This window comes from Mastacembelus armatus, chromosome 1, assembly GCF_900324485.2.
Source record: "Mastacembelus armatus chromosome 1, fMasArm1.2, whole genome shotgun sequence".
Taxonomy (NCBI): domain Eukaryota; kingdom Metazoa; phylum Chordata; class Actinopteri; order Synbranchiformes; family Mastacembelidae; genus Mastacembelus; species Mastacembelus armatus.
This window is the reverse complement of record NC_046633.1, coordinates 25,441,001-25,460,436: the sequence shown is the minus strand read 5'-3', so window position 1 is coordinate 25,460,436 and position 19,436 is coordinate 25,441,001. Positions and strand designations below refer to the sequence as shown.

Genomic DNA, 19,436 nt, shown 5'->3' with positions numbered 1-19,436 from the left:
ATTGCAATAATGTACGATGTATTGTGTCTTTGTATGTCTAGAGGAACAGAGAGGCTCCAGAGGGTTTTAACACTGTGTGTGAGGGCCTCGTGCACGAACTTAGGGCTTTTGGACAAGAAATATGTGTGGTGAAGACGGAGAATTCACCTTCATTCGGCTGATGAGAGAAATGAAATACTCCAAACCACAGAAAGAGAGGGAGAGAGGGAAACACGGAGGTGGAACATTGGCACAGAGTGAGTCAGAACTTAAACCCACTGACCCTCTTACAATGACAACACAGAGACAAACACAACATGTAGAAACAATGTGGCTTGGTGGTAAACAGATGCAATGATGTTTAAAAACTAAAAACGTACCACATTAGTATTATCCTTAGGACAAACTAGTCTCACACACTCACATTTAAATATAAAAAACTACCCATCCCTTGTGCATACATACTTGCATGAACTTGTAGGCAGCAGCCCTGGCAGTAGAGCAGAGGGGAGGTGCCGTCTTCCTGCAGCAGAGGGTTTGTGGGAGTTGGGGGGCAGTTCTGTTCCCGAAAAGAAAAGCAGATCTCTGGAATAAGGGGTTTGGTCTTCCTTAGACCTCCACATTGATTTGTGGAGTCTTCCTTTGAAGAGGAAGATTTGGAGGTGTCCTTAGCTGTGACAGGTCTATTATCCTCTGGTTTGTCCTCAGCCTATGGGGAAAAATGTAAGGTGATTTTCATGTTGTTCTCAAGCCCAGTTTTGGCACAATAACTCCTAGAGGGGAAGGCAGGAAGTAATTTTTATGCATTTCATTCAGTCAGGCAAATTAGAGGAGCTGGCTCTGTGAAAGACAATGGGAGAAAACAGTAGGACCTGTACCAGTAGTCATAGATATAAATAATTAATAAATAATAATAAATAAATAAACCACTTAATAATGCTAACACAGACAGTAGCGCTATTTAAATGTCTCTGTGTGTCAATGAGGCTTTAACAATAAGACAGAGGCTAGCACCTGTAACAATGCTAAACTGATGCAGCTCACCACACAAATTCTTTTGGCAGATATTACAACTGCTCATTTGATGAGCTTGAGGTGTCTTGGTTTTGTGAAGTTTATCTTTTCCATTTCCTTTATTGTCAGTGTTGATCAATCTAGCACTTAGAAAAAATCATTTTCTGCAAAAGCTTCCACACTGTGCAATGAGGCAATGAAGCTCAATAACAGTATGTGCAGCTTTATGTATAAAAACTACAAAGCAGACTCTCTATAGTGGACATAAATCAGCTAATTATAATAGATAACTGGGGCTATAAGTACTGTGGTACTAGGTTATGGGGTTAGAATCAATCCCATCTGGAGATTAAAATGCCAGGTGAATGGTGCTTCCTATGGTCTGTCAGTTATTTGTTCCTCTGATCAATTTCTCCATCTTCAGCACGGGGGCTAGGAGGTACTCATATTTTAAGGTGTGTTTATTCTGTGTCTATCCTCATGGGGGACTCTCTTGTAAAATGTGTATGCACTAATGGACGTGTAATGCATTTTAGAAACAAGCATTCTCCAAATGACACTAGCCTTGTATTTGTGTTGAACTCCCCTTTACCTGATAATAGGGCATGAAGAGGGTGCACACAGCACAGTATGGCGGCATGGTGGCTGCATGAGCATTGTACTCCCTCTCTGCTGTAAAGCAGCATTTCTTGTTCTGCCACAGGTAGATGAGGGGCCTCGCCCACCCTTCTATTTCATGCTCCTCCTCCGCCAGGCTCGCTTCAGGGGGCTCTACGTGCATACAAAAAAGCCTTACGATCACTATCACTAGGTATTCATTCACCTATTTTACTTTGGCCCAGGTGATGACTCATGCTATACCAAGTGCAAATCTCATCTGGTAGTTAATAAAGCCTATGGTAAATCTGAAACAATTGTGTGAGATGAATACAAAAAACTCAACATGCATCATTCGCACAATCGAATTCTGTATTAATAGACTAAGTCAGATCTAATCCACCGGCAGTGCTAACAGTTTCCTCCAGTGACCTGTAAAACATTTTGAGTGAAAAGGGTGCTAGGCCTGTTTATAAATTTGCCCAAAATGATAAAAAGCTCAGACATGAGTCTCAGTTATAGTTATTTCCTACTCAAGGATAAGCACCTAAAATGTACACTAAATCATCCATCCATTTTCACAACCATGAAGACGATGAACAGGGCTTTGTGTATGTATGTTAGTAGCTGTCAATTGAGGGCCCGCTCTCCCACCCACCCTGTTAAAACCATGAAAACAAACAGAGGATCTATCATTAGGTTATTTTACTGTGGTAGGCCCAAGCCTTAAATATGTTGGGTTTATGAGCACACTGACGTCAGAAGAACCATTTGGAGGAGGGGGGCATTAAATGAGAAACATGACGAGGAAAAGTGGGGACCACAGTGCAGAACGGTTCACTTTTTATAAAAACTCACACTGTAGGAAAACACAAATTTTAGCTGACATTACTTGACATTTGAAAAATTGTTAACTCACTACCAAGCAAGTTCTGACCCTTAGTATTTTTAGAATAATTTCTTGCTATCTTTTAACAAAGAAAATGTCCTGCTTTGTAAGAATGTACAATATGGGGTTAAGGTCTACAAACCCAACTGTTCTTAAAAAAAACATTATGGCAACTGTACTCACTGCAATGCAAGCAACAAAAGTCAAAGGATCGTGGTTTTTGGCCTCTTCAGCACCAACCACAGGAAATGTCCCTGGTTTTTTATTGAAATTAGCACAACTAATGGCTTATGTGCATATATGACCTGTCTTTTAAGGCAACACTTCAGTGAACTGTGAGTGTTTAAATGAACCCACCATCATCACTGGCAGCTTGTTGTTTGACAGCAGTGGGTACAGCCCTTGCAGTAGGTTTCCTGAGTGGGTGTCGCCAGCTCTTAGTCGTCCTCTTCACTGACAGGGCAGGGTACTGTTATGAACAGGTATCATCGCAAAGCATCAGAGTGCAAATAATTGGTATTTGTATTAAACTTGAGCAAAAGACTGAATTTGTATGACTTTGTGCAAATAATACTCACAGCACACACCTCCCCAGGTTCCAGGCCAGATTCATCACAGTTGATGTTTGTGGTATCGTTTTCCTCCTCATCAGATGAGTCACTACTGCTCCCTCCCTTGGTGCTACTTTCCTGCTCGACATCGTCATCGACATCAGATCCCCCTTCCTCCATGTCACACAACTCATCCTGTTCTCCTCTTCCCATCCTGAGAGGTAAAACTGCAGCATCTGACTGTAGATTTTCCCCTGCCTCCCTCTGTCTTCCCATCTCCCTGCACAGAGAGAGGGCTTCAACCCCAACCACTTCCCCTCTGTGGAGCTCATAATCTCCACGAAACCCCAGGGGCTCAACAGCACCAACCGAAACTAAAGAGGTGGGCTCAAGCTGAGCCCAGGTAAGAGGCCCACCTTCTTCTTCCTGGTTCTCTGACTCACGGAGGTCTTGTTCTGGGTCATCCAGATCAGTGACCACTTTGCACTGAGGTTCAGCCCACATAGTGTAAGGTAAAGGGTCATGGGTGAAGTCAGCAGAGAGCTCTGGTTGTAGACTCTGGATGAGTACTGCAGGACCATGGGAATTTAAGTTTTTCCAGATGTTGTTGGAAAATGGTTTGGGCTTCGTGTATGGGTTCTGTGAGGTACAATGTGAAAGTGAGTAGGTAGTGTGTTGGAGCTGTAATGCTGAGTGGCTGTCAGTGCACAATGGTGCGGTAGGGTCTGGGTTATTACTGTTTGAGGTACCTGCTAAAGGACAGCCAGTGCTGCTTAGAGTGAAGACATCGTCTCTTTGAGTTGGATGTTTGGAGTTATCTCTATATGCCAAGTCTGTCGGGATAAGCAGATGTTGTGTTTCCGATGTAGTACTCTGAACTAGCTGGCTTGGGCCACTCTGCCCAGAAGTAAGATTTTCCTGCTCTTTATGATCCTTTTCTGCAGCAATGTCTGGCATTATTACCATTTCATGGAGAACACCAGATGTTATTTTGCACATAGCTTCGGCAGATAATTGAGCTGTGCTTCCTTTTAAGACTGACACTGTTGCCCCTTCACAATTACATGAAGGATCTAAATGCCAGTTGCTGGCTTGCTCTACTGGAAGGGACTCTTTTGATATCAGTAATTCAGTTTCTTTCTCTTCCTGTTTGGTTCCATGGGACAAACAGATAGTTGGTGTCTCCCGCTGTAGCACAGGTGCAATCTGGTGATTGCATGATCTGGATTTTTGAGCATCATCAGCCCCATCATCAGCCGGGGTAAGGGACGGCATCTCTTGCGTAAGTACAGGTGGCAAAGAGCAGATTCCAATCTTATCTGTTGGCTCAGGAGTGAGTTGTGGCATATCCACTGTGTTCCTCTGTAGCAGAGGAGGATTTTCCTCTGTGTTGTGTCTTTTTAAACTGCAACTGTTTCCTGAAGCGGAGACAGAATCAATTGAAGTGCAAATATCCCCCTCTACTGGCTCAGTTTTGAGATCATAAAGTGCTTCTGTAGTAGAGTGTAGACTGCTATGTTTTGGATAAACAACAGTCTCCATTCTCTCTATTTTAGCCATATTAGTGTAAGTCTTGGGACCTGTGGCCATGCTGGCATCAGTGTTTGGATTTACACATAAAGAGTCTTCTCTACACGAAAAAGTAGATGTGTGAGCTTCAGAATCAGGTGGACACAAGCTCATCTCAGTTTCAGCAGAAATCCTCAGTGTGTGGGACCATGAGCCGAGTTTGTTGGCCTCCAGGTGAGGGGGACTGATAGAGCAGTCCTGAGAAGTTAAAAGGTCTTGTGGTTCAGGAGAGCAACACCTTGACTCATTAATTTCCAGATGCATTTGACTAGCCTCACACCATTGTCTGAGTCCTTCAGGAGTCCTGCTCAAGACCCCTGATCCTGAGAGGTGGGGATGGTCAATATCAGTGGCTGTCTCTGCCTTTAGGTCACTGTTTACTGGTGAAGCACGGGAAGGAAGAGAGCTGCAGTGAGAGTTTTGGGACAGCTCCTTATTTGAAAATCCCAAACTATCACTCTCTACACGATTAACCTTGACCACACACATCTGTTTGCAAGGACCTGATTAGAATAAAAAGATGGATACAATGAAGCTGACCATCTAGTAAATATTAACTGTAAAAACATTTTATAGAGCTCAGTTAACAGAAATCTTCTGAAATGTTGGGCAGTATAACTACTATTAGACAGTCTCCTACCAGAAACATGAACAGAGCTCTGACTCTGGCTGTGCTTCGACTCCGCTTCTTTTTTCTTCTCTTTTTCTTCTTCCCTGCCGGTTGTACCGGCTACAGACTTTCGCACCTTGGGTCCAGGTGGACCAGCCAGACCCTTCCTCTTGCTGCTGCTGCTGCTGCTACTTAGAGCTGAGCTTCCACTCAGGTCAACAGGATGCTCTGTGGTTCTGAGGCGCTTGGAGCGCGTACGAGAGTAGCTATTGCTGTGAGAAGAGAGAGAATTAAAAGAATGAAACTCAAAAATATAATTAACACAAAAACAACGAAAACAAGAGTGGATTATTTTTGACTCAGGACTTAGCATTTGGCTTTTGCAGCCACCAAATATTTCAGGCCACATACTTAAGGTCAAGGCAATGCACAAAGGTAACCAGTCAACTAATTAAGTTGATCATCACAATCTTACAAGTCTCCAAATGCTGAAGAGAAATTTGCATATTTTTATTAAGGTTGATGAAAACTGTTTACATATTTCATTATGAGTACACAGTGGGAATAGCAACTAGCTACAGCAGACTACTCTCTAAAACAGGACAGATACCATAAAAAACAGAAGAAACATTGCCACAGTGTGGATCCAGTACCCTTTATTAACAGGTTTGTTTTTGCGGCGCCTCTGCAACCAGCTCTGGAGCTCTGGTGTAGTACTGGGTGTGGCAAGCGTATGGTCAATAGTGGTTGAATCTTTGCCCAGCATCCAGTTAGCATACCGATCAGGCTGAAATCGCTTCACAAAGGGCTCCATGGATATCTTTACCATGTCCTTGCTACATGTGCACTAGGGGGAAAAATATGATATCTGCTTCAGAAAAACACAGGCTTAACTTTATGATTGCACAGATCTGTGTGCACCCCTGAGCCATAATTTCAATATATTTTATTCTGTCCAATACTGTATGATGTTGACAATGAAACTGAAAATTAAAATAAGAGTACTTAAATTTGAACCACATGATTAAAAACATATAGGGGGACTTTCTCTTATCAAACTAGTACAAGCTGGCAATACCTGTGTGGCCACTTTGCCATAGTCTATCCAGCGTAGAGTGGCAAAGTTGGTGGACTCCGCACAGTTGAAGCCATGATTGAAGCCAGCATGGTAGCCGTAAGGGAAAGTGATCATGAACTCTCCAGCTTCCTGAGTAATCTGACAGTTTTTGACAGGGAGGGACAAAGATAAAGAGAGAATTAGAAAGTTATTGGTCTATAATAAGAGATGGATAAGAAAACACTAAACTTTTGGTTTCCAAAAATTACCAAAGAAAATAAAATTTAAAAAAATAATAAAATGACTGATTTCAAAACAAGCACTGTTAATTTCAGGGCAGTTTTCACAAAGTTGGTATATGAAGGGAGCTTAAATATCAAGAATATTCAGTAATTTTTCAAATGTTGAGAGTCTACCTTATCAAAAGGAATGCCGTACTTCTTCAGTACAGAAGGCGAGATTAGAGTCATCTTGTGACGAAGAAAAGCCTCACAACCCTTGAAGCTATTGGGGAAGAAACCTGAAAGAAAGACACAAACAGACACACACACATACACATTAACAGTGTATGTAAGACAGTCAAACAACAAAAAAAAGATAGATGAATAAAAACTAGAAGCAGAATTCACCAAGCGTTGGATTGTTCGGCCGCTAATAGGGAATGTGAGCTGGGTTTAGACCGTCGTGAGACAGGTTAGTTTTACCCTACTGATGATGTGTTGTTGCAATAGTAATCCTAACAATAACACTGTTATGAACTTGTCTTACCTGAAACACTTCCTAGACAATTATTTAGTCGTAAATGTAATTGTACAAATTACAGTTTAAGTGAACCAATGCCATATATTATGGATTTCCTACAGTGGTTTGTCAGTGCATTAAACATATTTATACAGATTACTACACCTCTACTAGCAGCAGCTTCAGCCTGTGTGAAGTCAATGCTCATTAGCATGCTGTAGCTCTGCCTTTACTATGCTTCCCTCTCATTGCTGAGTTAATTTATGTGGTGTACTTTGTTGTTTAATAATTTACTCCATCCTCAATCTCAACTCATATAAGAATACAATGTCGGTATGAATTTTTCTTTTACCTGTAGCTAGACGCTCCAGTCTCTTCCCATGCTCAGGGGGGATGGCATACCTGTTCAGAGACAACAGGCAGAATTATTTTTGACTGTGCATTATGTCAACAGTGGTTCATTGTGTCAACAGTCAAACACACACTATTAGGAGACCCTCACAATTTCAAGACTGCCATCAAGTGGTGAATAAATGAATTACTGCAAGAAATCTGGTAAACCTTTTCCAGCATGTTACATTACAGTATACATGAAGATGTTATCCATAATCTCATACCTATGTACAAATTTCCTGTAGACGTTGCCACATAATACCCTTGGTGTTAGGTTTTGCAAATGCAAGACCAAATCCATCTCACCAAAAACAAAATAACCTTCACAGTTTGCTGTTGAGGTCAAACTTAACAGACTGTTTTGACTTTATATTCCATTTTGTTGTGACGGAATGTGAAATTAAACTGTGCCCAAAGTTCCCAGTGAAAAACACAGCGAGGGTGACAGAATTCCCTCAACGTTTGACTAGATATTCCATTTGACTCGCACCATCCACCCTCAGGTCTGTTGCATTTCTATCAGCATATCACCTGTCAGCTTACCAAAGAAGTGAGAGAAAGGATGAGAGGGACAGTCAACCTCAGGTGGAGGTGACACAGGGAGTTGGAGGGGGTGGGGAGTTCTGAAGAGGAGAGAGACGTGCATCTTTAAGCTGCTCCTCTCCAGGGATGAGATGTCAAAATAGCAACAACATGAAAGTGTATGTCTGTGCACGCTACATGATAAGGGTATGCATGTGTGTGGGTACTTGACACATTAGACAACTCTTTGTAAGTGTGTATGTGTGTTTCTGTGTAAATGTATGACACTGTCTAGCTGTGACACTGATCCATGTGGGGTTGCAGGGCTCACTGCTCTAATGAGCAGAACTCCCTCCAGGGCAAGACAGAGAAATAAATGGAGCACAGAAAACTGAGAAAAAAAAATAAAAAATAAACTCAGTTTTAATCTACCTATTCTTCAACTCTTCTTTCACTTTATCATCTTCTAATAATCCAGCTCATCTTGTGTTAAACAATGTTGGTGCTTTAACAATTAGAGCAATGTGATGCATATTTTGTGATTCATCTTAACATGTTGGTAGGGTCAGTACACTATATTCTATGAGATTCTAAAACACTGTTTGAAAACTTAGATAGGTAAATAGGTAAGAAGAAAAAAAAATAAAAAATAAAAAAAATCACCCAACCTACAAGACAACTTTACAAGAACCTCATCCACCTATATGCCTACTGAAAATAACTACACCATGTAGACAGAGAAATCAGCTGTCACCAGTGTGACATACGTATGAAGACATGGAAAGAGACAGACCATGAAATGACAGTAGTATTAGGAAAAAATGTTCTTATTAATATTACACTACTACTACTGTGGGACAAATTTACAGAAACAATGTAGAGCATACTATATGGCTGACTGATAAAAATTCAACTTTTCTTTTCTCTACTGCACAGGCAAGAACAACCCCAACGTTTCCAAAGAATCAAACCATATGATGCTTTCACCCCTAACCTCCTCAGTGTGCAAAAAAGTGCTAAGTGAACATCCGAAGGGGCATATGCAACAAATTTAGCTAATGCTTTCTAAATGTCCCAGGATCATTCCAGTTAACTACACATCTTTTTACACAAACAATGATTTTAATTGCTTCAATTTTACTTTGTCAAAGCAAAAACTAAAAAGGCTGAATAGTCAGCATAATACAAGCCAATGTTTACTTAAAACATGATTATGATTCTATTATAAAAAAGAAAAAAATGTAACAGAACATGACCTCCACAATGTCCAGTTTAAGTTTGTTTAGGCTGTAATACTGTTGTTCTGGATTCCATTATGTTACATAACTGCTGATTCTTTACATGTTTACCATCTGCAACTGAATCCCTGCCCCACACTAACCAGGACTTGGGCTCTCCAAAGTGGAGGTAGTTGATGCTGTACAGGTCCATATCTTCTGTGTGCCAGGAGAAGGTGGTCTTCCACATGCCAAAGTACAGATATGGAGTGTTAACCCCCTGAATGGATACACCACAGTCCTCCTCAATAACATCCAAGATAGAGTTCAGGTGGCCAATGTTCCACTCCTCTACATCCTAAAAGATTAGAAAGAAAAGTCAGAGCCAGGTAATGGTGGTTTGATTGTTCTGCAGTTGACTATGTCATTTAATCCAATCAGTGTGTTACATAAAAAGGGTAATTAACTCATTGTGCTCTCCATTGGAGTGTAAGGAGCATTACCTAACAAGCAGCGATATAAACAGTTGAAATGTGAAGCAGAAAAAAAATTAGTAGTGTTAATTAATAACATTAGGTCAGTGACAGTGGGAATCGGCGAGTACAGTATGACAATATGGTCATTTTAAGAGATAAATGTAACTTGTACCATGCCTCTGAAATGTTGCTTGTTGATTTTAAGTACAGTAGCCCATTTTGCTCAAACTAAGGATAAAGAAATTTTATCGAAGTTTCCAATCACAATAATAGCACTGACATTTCTCTCACTACAAAAAAACATGCATTTGAGACACAGTACTCCCTATGTGTAATATCTTTATGATTATTTAAATGATCCAGGTATATTTACAGCTTACAGACATTGAAAACAGTCACGGCCAAATGCATAGATGCTTGTAACCCGAAGGTTGCAGGTTTGAGTCTCAGGGCCAGCTGGAATTGTTGGTGGGTCAGAGTGAATAGCCAGTGCGCTCTCCACCTTCAATACCACGACTGAGGTGAGAGCAAGGCACCAAACCCCCCCAGGCGCCACAGTGTTCACTTTGGGGTGGGGAATGCAATAAGGGTAAAGACTTAAAAATCATTTCAGCAATGGTGGAGTCTATGTGTTGCTTTCAGTCATTGGATTTGATGTTTATCCGACAACGCTGTTAATAAATTTAAGAAAATGATTCCATCTTTATTTGCATCTATGCCAAGTATAAACATAGTGGAGGGCAGCTGCTTCAATCCCACTCCCTACCAAATTGATCATGTTGTTGACAGCGCTGTAACCTCACTGCGTGAAACGCTTGATTCTGTAGCCCCTCTGAAAAAGAAGTTAGTGATTCAGAGAAGACTAGCCCCATGGTATAATTTACATATTCGTACCTTAAAGCAGGCATCACGAAGGCTGGAAAGGAAGTGGCGTTCCACAAACTTAGAGGAAATTTTTCTAGCCTGGAAAAACAGTCTACTAACATATAAAAAAGCTCTCCGTAAAGCCAGAACTGCATACTATTCATCACTAATCGAGGAAAATAAGAACAATCCCAGGTTTCTTTTCAGCACTGTAGCCAGGCTGACAAAAAGTCACAGCTCTGTTGAGCCCAGTGTTCCCTTAGCTCTCAGCAGTGATGAATTTATGAGTTTCTTTACAAATAAAATCACAACTATTAGGGATAAAATTCAGCAGATGCTTCCTATACCTGCAATAAATGAATCTTCTACTACAGTAGCTCTTGAATCATCTGTAGGACCTCAGTTATGTTTAGACTGCGTCTCTCCCATAGATCTCTCTGAATTTACATCAGTAGTTGCTTCATCGAAATCATCAACGTGTCTCTTAGACCCCATCCCGACTAGACTGCTTAAAGGCACCCTGCCATTAATGAACTCATCTTTATTGGACTTGGTAAATTTATCTCTAGTATCAGGCTACGTACCACAGGCCTTTAAGACTGCAGTAATCAAACCTTTCACTCAAAAAGCCTAGTCTTGATCCAGGAGTCTTGGCTAATTATAGACCAATATCCAACCTGCCATTTATTTCTGAAATCCTAGAAAAAGCTGTTGCTAAGCAGCTATCAGACCACTTACACAGGAATGAACTATTTGAAGATTTCCAATCAGGATTTAGAGCACATCATAGTACAGAAACAGCACTGTTGAAAGTTACCAACGATCTTCTCTTAGCCTCAGATAATGGACTTGTTTCGATACTTGTCCTCCTAGACCTTAGTGCAGCATTCGACACCATTGACCACAACATCTTATTACAGAGACTGGAGCATGTGATTGGTATCAGAGGAACAGCGTTAAAGTGGTTCCAATCCTATTTATCGGACAGATTCCAGTTTGTTCATGTCCATGATGAACCTTCCACACGAACAAAAGTTAGTTATGGAGTTCCACAAGGTTCTGTGCTAGGACCGATTCTGGTCACCCTGTACATGCTTCCTTTAGGATATGTCATTAGGAAGCACTCTATTAATTACCACTGCTATGCAGATGACACTCAGTTATATCTATCTATTAAACCTGTTAACACAAACCAGACTTCAAGCCTGTCTAACTGACATAAACTGTCATAAAGGCCTGGATGACCAGTAACTTTTTACTTTTAAACTCAGAGAAAACAGAAGTCATTATATTTGGGCCTAAAAATCTCAGAAATAACTTTTCTAAAATTAAAGCTACTCTAGATGGCATAGCCCTGGCCTCCAGCACTACTGTAAAAAACCTTGGAGTTATTTTTGACCAGGACATGTCCTTTAACTCACACATAAAACAAATTTCTAGAACTGCATTCTTTCACCTGTGCAACATTTCCAAAATTAGGAACATCCTGTCTCAAAATGATGCAGAAAAACTAGTCCATGCATTTGTTTCCTCAAGGCTAGATTACTGTAACTCATTACTATCTGGATGTCCTAATATCTTAATAAAAAGCCTCCAATTAATCCAGAATGCCGCAGCCAGAGTCCTGACAGGAACTAGCAAGAGAGATCATATTTCTCCTATATTGGCTTCTCTTCATTGGCTCCCTGTAAAATATAGAATAGAATTTAAAATCCTTCTTCTCACATACAAATCCCTTCATAATCAAGCTCCTTCATACCTTAAAGACCTCATAGTACCATATTATCCCAATAGACCACTTCGCTCTCAGAGTGCAGGCCTACTTGTGGTTCCCAGAGTTCTCAAAAGCAGAATGGGAGGCAGAGCCTTTAGCTATCAAGCTCCTCTCCTGTGGAACCAGCTCTCAGCCTGGGTTCAGGAGGCAGACACTCTCTGTACTTTTAAGGCTAGACTTAAAACCTTCCTCTTTGACAAAGCATATAGTTAGGGCTGGCTTCAGGCAACCCTGAACCATCCCTTAGTTAGTTATGCTGCTATAGGCCTAGACTGCCCGAGGACCATTGGTGCACTGAGCTCCCCTACCCTAACCCCCCCCCCCCCCCCCCCCCCTTCTCTCCCACCTCATGTATATTCCACCATTGAATGTTACTAACCTTGTGCTCTCTCTCTCCCCTAGTTTGTGCTCTCTCCCTCCCTCTCTCTCTCTCTCTCTCTCTCTCTGTACCTTCTGCAGGTGTCCCTGTTTATCGCTGATGTGCAGTTACTGGCCCCACCAACTTGCAGTGTCTATTTGTTGTTTATTGTTGCTGTTCTTTTCTCTCTGCTCTATCCACTCACCCCAACCGGTCGAGGCAGATGGCCGCCCAAACTGAGCCCGGTTCTGCTGGAGGTTTTTTTCTTCCGTTAAAGGGAGTTTTTTCCTCTCCACTGTCGCCAAGTGCTTGCTCATAAGGGAATTGTTGGGTTTTTTAGTTTTAGTTTTTGTAAAGTGCCTTGAGATGATTTGTATTGTGATTTGGCGCTATACAAATAAAATTGAATTGAATTGAATTGAATTGATGGCTTAAATGATTCACAAATCCATACTCGTAAGGAGGGTTGGGGTCAAAAAAATAAGATTAATACGTTGCAAAAATCCAAATTGTGTGATGCATGTTAAATAAGTTTAGACAGTCCATCAAGCTGATATACCATTATATATATATATATATATACATACACACACACAGTGGGTACGGAAAGTATTCAGACCCCTTTAAATTTTTCACTCTGTGTCATTGCAGCCATTTGCCAAAATCAAAAGAGTTCATTTTATTTCTCATTAATATACACTCAGTACCCCATCTTGACAGGAAAAAAACAGAAATGTAGAATTTTTTGCAAATTTATTAAAAAAGAAAAACTGAAATATCACATGGTCATAAGTATTCAGACCCTTTGCAGTGACACTCATATTTAACTCACATGCTGTCCATTTCTTCTGATCCTCCTTGAGATGGTTCTTTTCCTTCATTGGAGTCCAGCTGTGTTTAATTAAACTGATTGGACTTGACTAGGAAAGGCACACACCTGTCTATATAAGACCTTACAGCTCACAGTGCATGTCAGAGCAAATGAGAATCATGAGGTCGAAGGAACTGCCCAAGGAGCTCAGAGACAGACTTGTGGCAAGGCACAGATCTGGCCAAGGTTACAAAAGAATTTCTGCAGCACTCAAGGTTCCTAAGAGCACAGTGGCCTCCATAATCCTCAAATGGAAAAAGTTTGGGACGACCAGAACTCTTCCTAGACCTGGCCGTCCAGCCAAACTGAGCAATCCTGGGAGAAGAGCCTTGGTGAGAGAGGTAAAGAAGAACCCAAAGATCACTGTGGCTGAGCTCCAGAGATGCAGTAGGGAGATGGGAGAAAGTTCCACAAAGTCAACTATCACTGCAGCCCTCCACCTGTCGGGGCTTTATGGCAGAGTGGCCCGACGGAAGCCTCTCCTCAGTGCAAGACACATGAAAGCCTGCATAGAGTTTGCCAAAAAACACATGAAGGACTCCCAGACTATGAGAAATAAAATTCCCTGGTCTGATGAGACCAAGATTGAACTTTTTGGCATTAATTCTGAGCGGTATGTGTGGAGAAAACCAGGCACTGCTCATCACCTGCCCAATACAATCCCTACAGTGAAACATGGTGGTGGGAGCATCATGTTGTGGGGGTGTTTTTCAGCTGCAGGGACAGGACGACTGGTTGCAATTGAAGGAACGATGAATGCGGCCACATACAGAGATATCCTGGAAGAAAACCTCTTCCAGAGTGCTCAGGACCTCAGACTGGGCCGAAGGTTCACCTTTCAACAGGACAATGACCCTAAGCACACAGCTAAAATAACAAAGGAGTGGCTTCGGAACAACTCTGTGACCGTTCTTGACTGGCCCAGCCAGAGCCCTGACCTAAACCCAATTGAGCATCTCTGGAGAGACCTGAAAATGGCTGTCCACCAACGTTCACCATCCACCCTGACAGAACTGGAGAGGATCTGCAAGGAAGAATGGCAGAGGATCCCCAAATCCAGGTGTGAAAAACTTGTTGCATCATTCCCAAGAAGACTCATGGCTGTACTAGCTCGAAAGGGTGCTTCTACTCAATACTGAGCACAGGGTCTGAATACTTATGACCATGTGATATTTCAGTTTTTCTTTTTTAATAAATTTGCAAAAATTTCTACATTTCTGTTTTTTTCTCTGTCAAGATGGGGTGCTGAGTGTACATTACTGAGAAATAAAATGAACTTTTTTGATTTTGGCAAATGGCTGCAATGACACAAAGAGTGAAAAATTTAAAGGGGTCTGAATACTTTCTGTACCCACTGTATATACCCCAAACAAAAGTAAACAGATTAAAAAAAAAAAGAGAGAGAAAGAAGTGCCATTTACCTCATCATAGAGGGTGCCACTAACATCTGCGCCATATATGGGTGAGACAAAAGTGAGGTTCTTCCAATATTTCCTCTCAAGATCTTCATAATTCAGATAACGAGGTGTACAGTGCCTGTGGAGGAGAAAGACATTACATTTGGTACTGTGGCTGTAGGACATGCATAATCTTGCAAAATAAAACCTTCCTACTAAATAATACACACCTGCTATATTTCATACCCGTCACAAATACCACTCTTGAACTTTTAAGCTACTGAATAAGTATAACTTTTATTTTTATATTAAGCTACCATGGATAAAATATCAGTAAGATGTGCAATATAATGCCCTGCATATGATGTGATTTATTTCCCTCAATGAAAGCATTGACTATGGTGGAAACATACTATTCAGAATGATAAATAAGCAAAGAGACATACATTAGGTATACTACTAATACAACTGAAACCAAATATGTGACCATTTTCCCTCCCACCAGTATAATCAATCACACCCATTAAGAAAGGTCCTTTTTATTGCTCACATGTCACTGTTAGCTAATCGCCTGAACTCCTGCACACTAAGAGGCTTCTTCTGGATATTATATTGAGTGAAGAGCCCTGACTGTCCCGCCACCATCTGCTGGATGGGAGCATCAATCATCAGATCATCTATGTCATCATAGGTACGACGTGGCTTCCAGCCTTTGGGGGGAATCACCTGAGAGACAAACACAGGACCAAAAGTTTGCTGACAGAGGAACAGGGTTTTCTCTTACAAATAGACCACCCTATCAGCAGTTCATCACTAGGAATTCACTGTAAGTAACCTGCTGTTTTCAAAAGGAATGACAGTTGATTTCTTCATCTTTATGTCTTACTAATAGGGAACGTGTGCTGGGTTTAGACCGTCGTGAAACAGGTTAGTTTTACCCTACTGATGATGTGTTGTTGCAATAGTAACATTCATACATTCAAATAAACCAGAGATGAAACTCATGTTGCCTTTTGATTCTGTCAAATGGGACTCACTGCGTGGTAAACTACCTAAGTCCAAAATGATATACAACCATCCTTTACAATAGTCCTGCAGGCCCAAAAAGCACAGTTTGATACATCAAACTAGTGGAGATAATGAAGTCCATCAGTCTGTTTCATCACATTGTTTTTAAATTTCATATGCCTAGTTAGGCATTTGTACTGTGCTTAAAAGATAATCCAAGCCCAGAATCAAAATACTACCTACCTTAGCCAGGCCTGCACGATGTGCACCCTGAGACTCCATATAAACCAGGTACTGGTTGAAGTCCCTGAACTCTTCCATGGTGGGCCTAAAGGTCATAATCTTGCAGGTGGGGTTCGCAGGGGTGTACACCTCTGCTCCCGCCATCCTGCCGCCTGACCAGATACAACCTGGAAAAAAGAAAAACACAGATATGAATTCTGAAAATATTTACTATGGGCACAGTCTAATGTTTTTACAGTTGAAACAGTAAAATCTAAAAAGTAACCAGAAACTGGGCAAACTAGAGAATCTCCTGTACCTGTTGCTTTTTAAAGGCAAATATTACCCTTTTAGAGAGCTGAGAGAAATACCCCTGGAAATACCCCTGTAGATATAGATAATGTAATTGTATATATGAAAACATATCTATCTATCCATTATCTATACCCTGGATAGTTCACCAGCCACACAGAGACAAACAACCTCACACACTCACACTCACTCCTATGGGCAATTTAGAGTCACCAATCAACCAGACATACATGTTTTTGGACTGTGGGAGGAAACCGAAGTACCTGGAGAAAACCCATGCAAGCACAGGGAGAACATGCAAACTCCACACAGAAAAGCCCCTGATGGGTTTCAAACCAGGAACCTTCTTGCTGTGAGGCAACAGTGCTAACCACTACGGCACTATGCTGCCCTGAAAACATATTTAGTTATTGAAAAATAATTCCTTTTAAGACTGTAAATTTGGTGTTTATTACATCTAGAATGTTCAATTTAATATAGCCTACCTGATATTGTTCAACTGTTGATTGTTGATAAAATAAGTTAAAAACAACATGCCTCCCGGTACTTTAAATTTTGTCAGTGTAGCGACTCACTGATCAATGCACTGAATCATGTGACTACAATTTCATCCTAATATGAGTCTATGCAGAGCATTTCTTAGTTTATTGCTGCAAATACACGGACCATTAGAAAATCCATACCCCTAGGGCAGTGATTCTCAAACTGTGGGGCGTAACGCCGTGAAAGGTGGGGCACAGCGAGCGGGAGTAAAGTAGTCTAATTTTGTGTATATCCCAATTCATAATTTTCTTTACTGACAAAAACCATACAGGCAAAATAAAACAACCACATACAAAGAAACATGTCATTAAAAAACACAAATAGAGGGAAACAAGAGGAACCATGGTGTGGGAAATAAATGTTTAACGTCGGCACTTAATTGTAGCAGAACAATAAGCAAACCGTCACGCAGCGACGCAATGATTAGTGGGCATAACAATGGATACATTTGTTATACGGACCCCTAAAAGAGCAGGCGACTCCACGTCAGCAGACAAAAACACGACAGACAGTAAGGTAAATCAAGCAAAAAAAAACCAGCCAAAACGAAAATACGATGAAGCCGACCTGGGTCTTGGATTCACAGTGGGGCTGGTGGGGGCAGAGGAGAGACCCATGTGTGTTGTGTGTATTAAACCGTTGGCAGCAGACAGCATGAGACCGAACAAATTAAAAAGACACTTAGAAACAACGCACCCCAATCTCGTCAATAAACCACTTGACTTCGAAGTAATTACACAATTGCACTTTCATTTTATTTATTTTGAACTCTGTATTATTTATTTAGAAGTTATTTTGAATACATTTTAATTTTAAAACATTTTAAGTTTGAAATAAGTCTCATTGTCATTTTTTGGGTGAAGTGGGGCTTGAAACTTTATGCTAGGCCTTAAGTGGGGAATGGCAGGAAAAGTTTGAGAACCACTGCCCTAGGGGAATCTATAGGTGTGTAGTTTAAACTGACTATGGGACAGCTGGTTTGTGTGTTGGGGACAAGTTCACCACTAGATGGAAGTAGTGATTCAACAAATGTCGATCTGATCCTGTGATCCTTGCTGATGCTAACAACCTTCAGATTTCTGTCCCATCCCGACTCTGACTTTAGGGTGCACCTAGACAAAGGACCACATTGCACCGAGTGCAGCTATTGTGCTTCTCACCTCACAACTTGCTCACACGGCTACTTCCCTACAATCCACATTATAATTGCGTGCGACCTGATTATGTAACAAGCAATTACAGGCTTTTCAAAGTTAAACAAAAAAAATCAGCTACTGTCAATAGACAAAGTGTGTTTACAGTCTTACTCTTTGTTCAGCTTTCCAAACTCTGATTCCAAACCTACTTTACCCAAATTAGGCCTATTATTAATAAAATTGTTGTCCGTGAATTATTAAATCTCAGCTGCATTATACCTTCGCTTTTAATAATGCACGACCATCTGTAGTTGTGGGATCTTTGTTGTCTGCCAAGCTGCTAACGTCGTTAGCCAACTAGCCTACGTTTTGTTATGATGCCAAGTAATGGCTGAACTGCTAACGCAGCTAACTTACAGTCGCATCCTACTGTGGACTAAATGTGTGCGTCTCCATGGGACCTGACCCTGCACCATGCGGGGACAGCACTTAGGAAACACGGCGAACTGTACAGCTAGCCCCGCTAGCCGCCGCTCAGCTAAGTTGATGCCTGGGTTTAAATGTCCCTCGCGAGCTACAGACAGGCCGCGGCTAGTTAGCTCGCTCGGTGTCATAAACACGGCCCATGTGACGACCACGATATTTTTCGGTACCGTGCAGGTTACACGAGCTAAGCTATGCCCTGTAGCAGGAGTGTGTGCCAACTTACCCGGCTCGGAACGCTAACGGGAAGCTATCCGCGGACAGCTCGGCTAACTCTCCACATGAAACGCGCACGGTTCGCTGTCGATGTGGCGGAACGCGAGCTCCGGTGAACCGGTAACGGTATATCACATGCAGTTTCCACGAGCACATAAATATTGTACCTTAATTTAGAAAGAAGGACTTGCTTTTCCTCCAGCCTCTTCCTTGTTCGTCCAGCTGATTCACATGACAGCTGCTCCGTGAAGGGGGTGAGGGGGTGTGTGCGTGCGACCGCCCGTGTGTCACCACGCGAGCACGCACAGCCCGTGGACCGAGCGGGTCCCTCATCCACGCGCTGCGAGACATGTAATGTAATATAATATAATATAACATAATATAATATATTTTTAATGATGCTTTTTTGTAGTTAAACATTTACTTAACTAAACTTAAACATTTTAAAGTTCTCTGTGAATGGCCGGCTGTTGTTTAACGCGACACTGGTATTCACTGATAATAATTAAATGCTATATTTAAAGAGTTTTAATTAAAGAGTTATCTCCATTTATTTTTATTTATTGTACAATTTAGTGCAGGTAACCTTCAAATTTGAATTTTGACATTCATTATAAATTGTTAAAAATACAGTTTT

General features: G+C 41.3%; 1 protein-coding gene across 6 annotated transcripts in view; it reads right to left on the bottom strand.

Annotated features, from left to right (window-relative positions):
• kdm4c (lysine (K)-specific demethylase 4C) overlaps positions 1–19,117 on the bottom strand; it is a 34,198-nt gene extending 15,081 nt beyond the window's left edge. For 3 of the 6 annotated variants that reach the window (XM_026303856.1, XM_026303861.1, XM_026303858.1), the window contains exons 1-14: positions 18,967–19,117; positions 16,131–16,297; positions 15,430–15,605; positions 14,904–15,018; positions 9,304–9,497; positions 7,360–7,409; positions 6,683–6,786; positions 6,288–6,425; positions 5,863–6,056; positions 5,240–5,481; positions 3,058–5,102; positions 2,837–2,948; positions 1,586–1,764; positions 445–688 (exon numbers count right to left, since the gene is read on the bottom strand). In XM_026303856.1, the coding sequence (XP_026159641.1) occupies positions 445–688; positions 1,586–1,764; positions 2,837–2,948; positions 3,058–5,102; positions 5,240–5,481; positions 5,863–6,056; positions 6,288–6,425; positions 6,683–6,786; positions 7,360–7,409; positions 9,304–9,497; positions 14,904–15,018; positions 15,430–15,605; positions 16,131–16,274 (3,937 nt within the window). In that variant the 5' untranslated portion in view covers positions 16,275–16,297; positions 18,967–19,117. The other 3 variants (XM_026303860.1, XM_026303857.1, XM_026303862.1) reach the window with 3 other exon arrangements.
• Between the last annotated feature and the right edge of the window lie 319 nt (positions 19,118–19,436).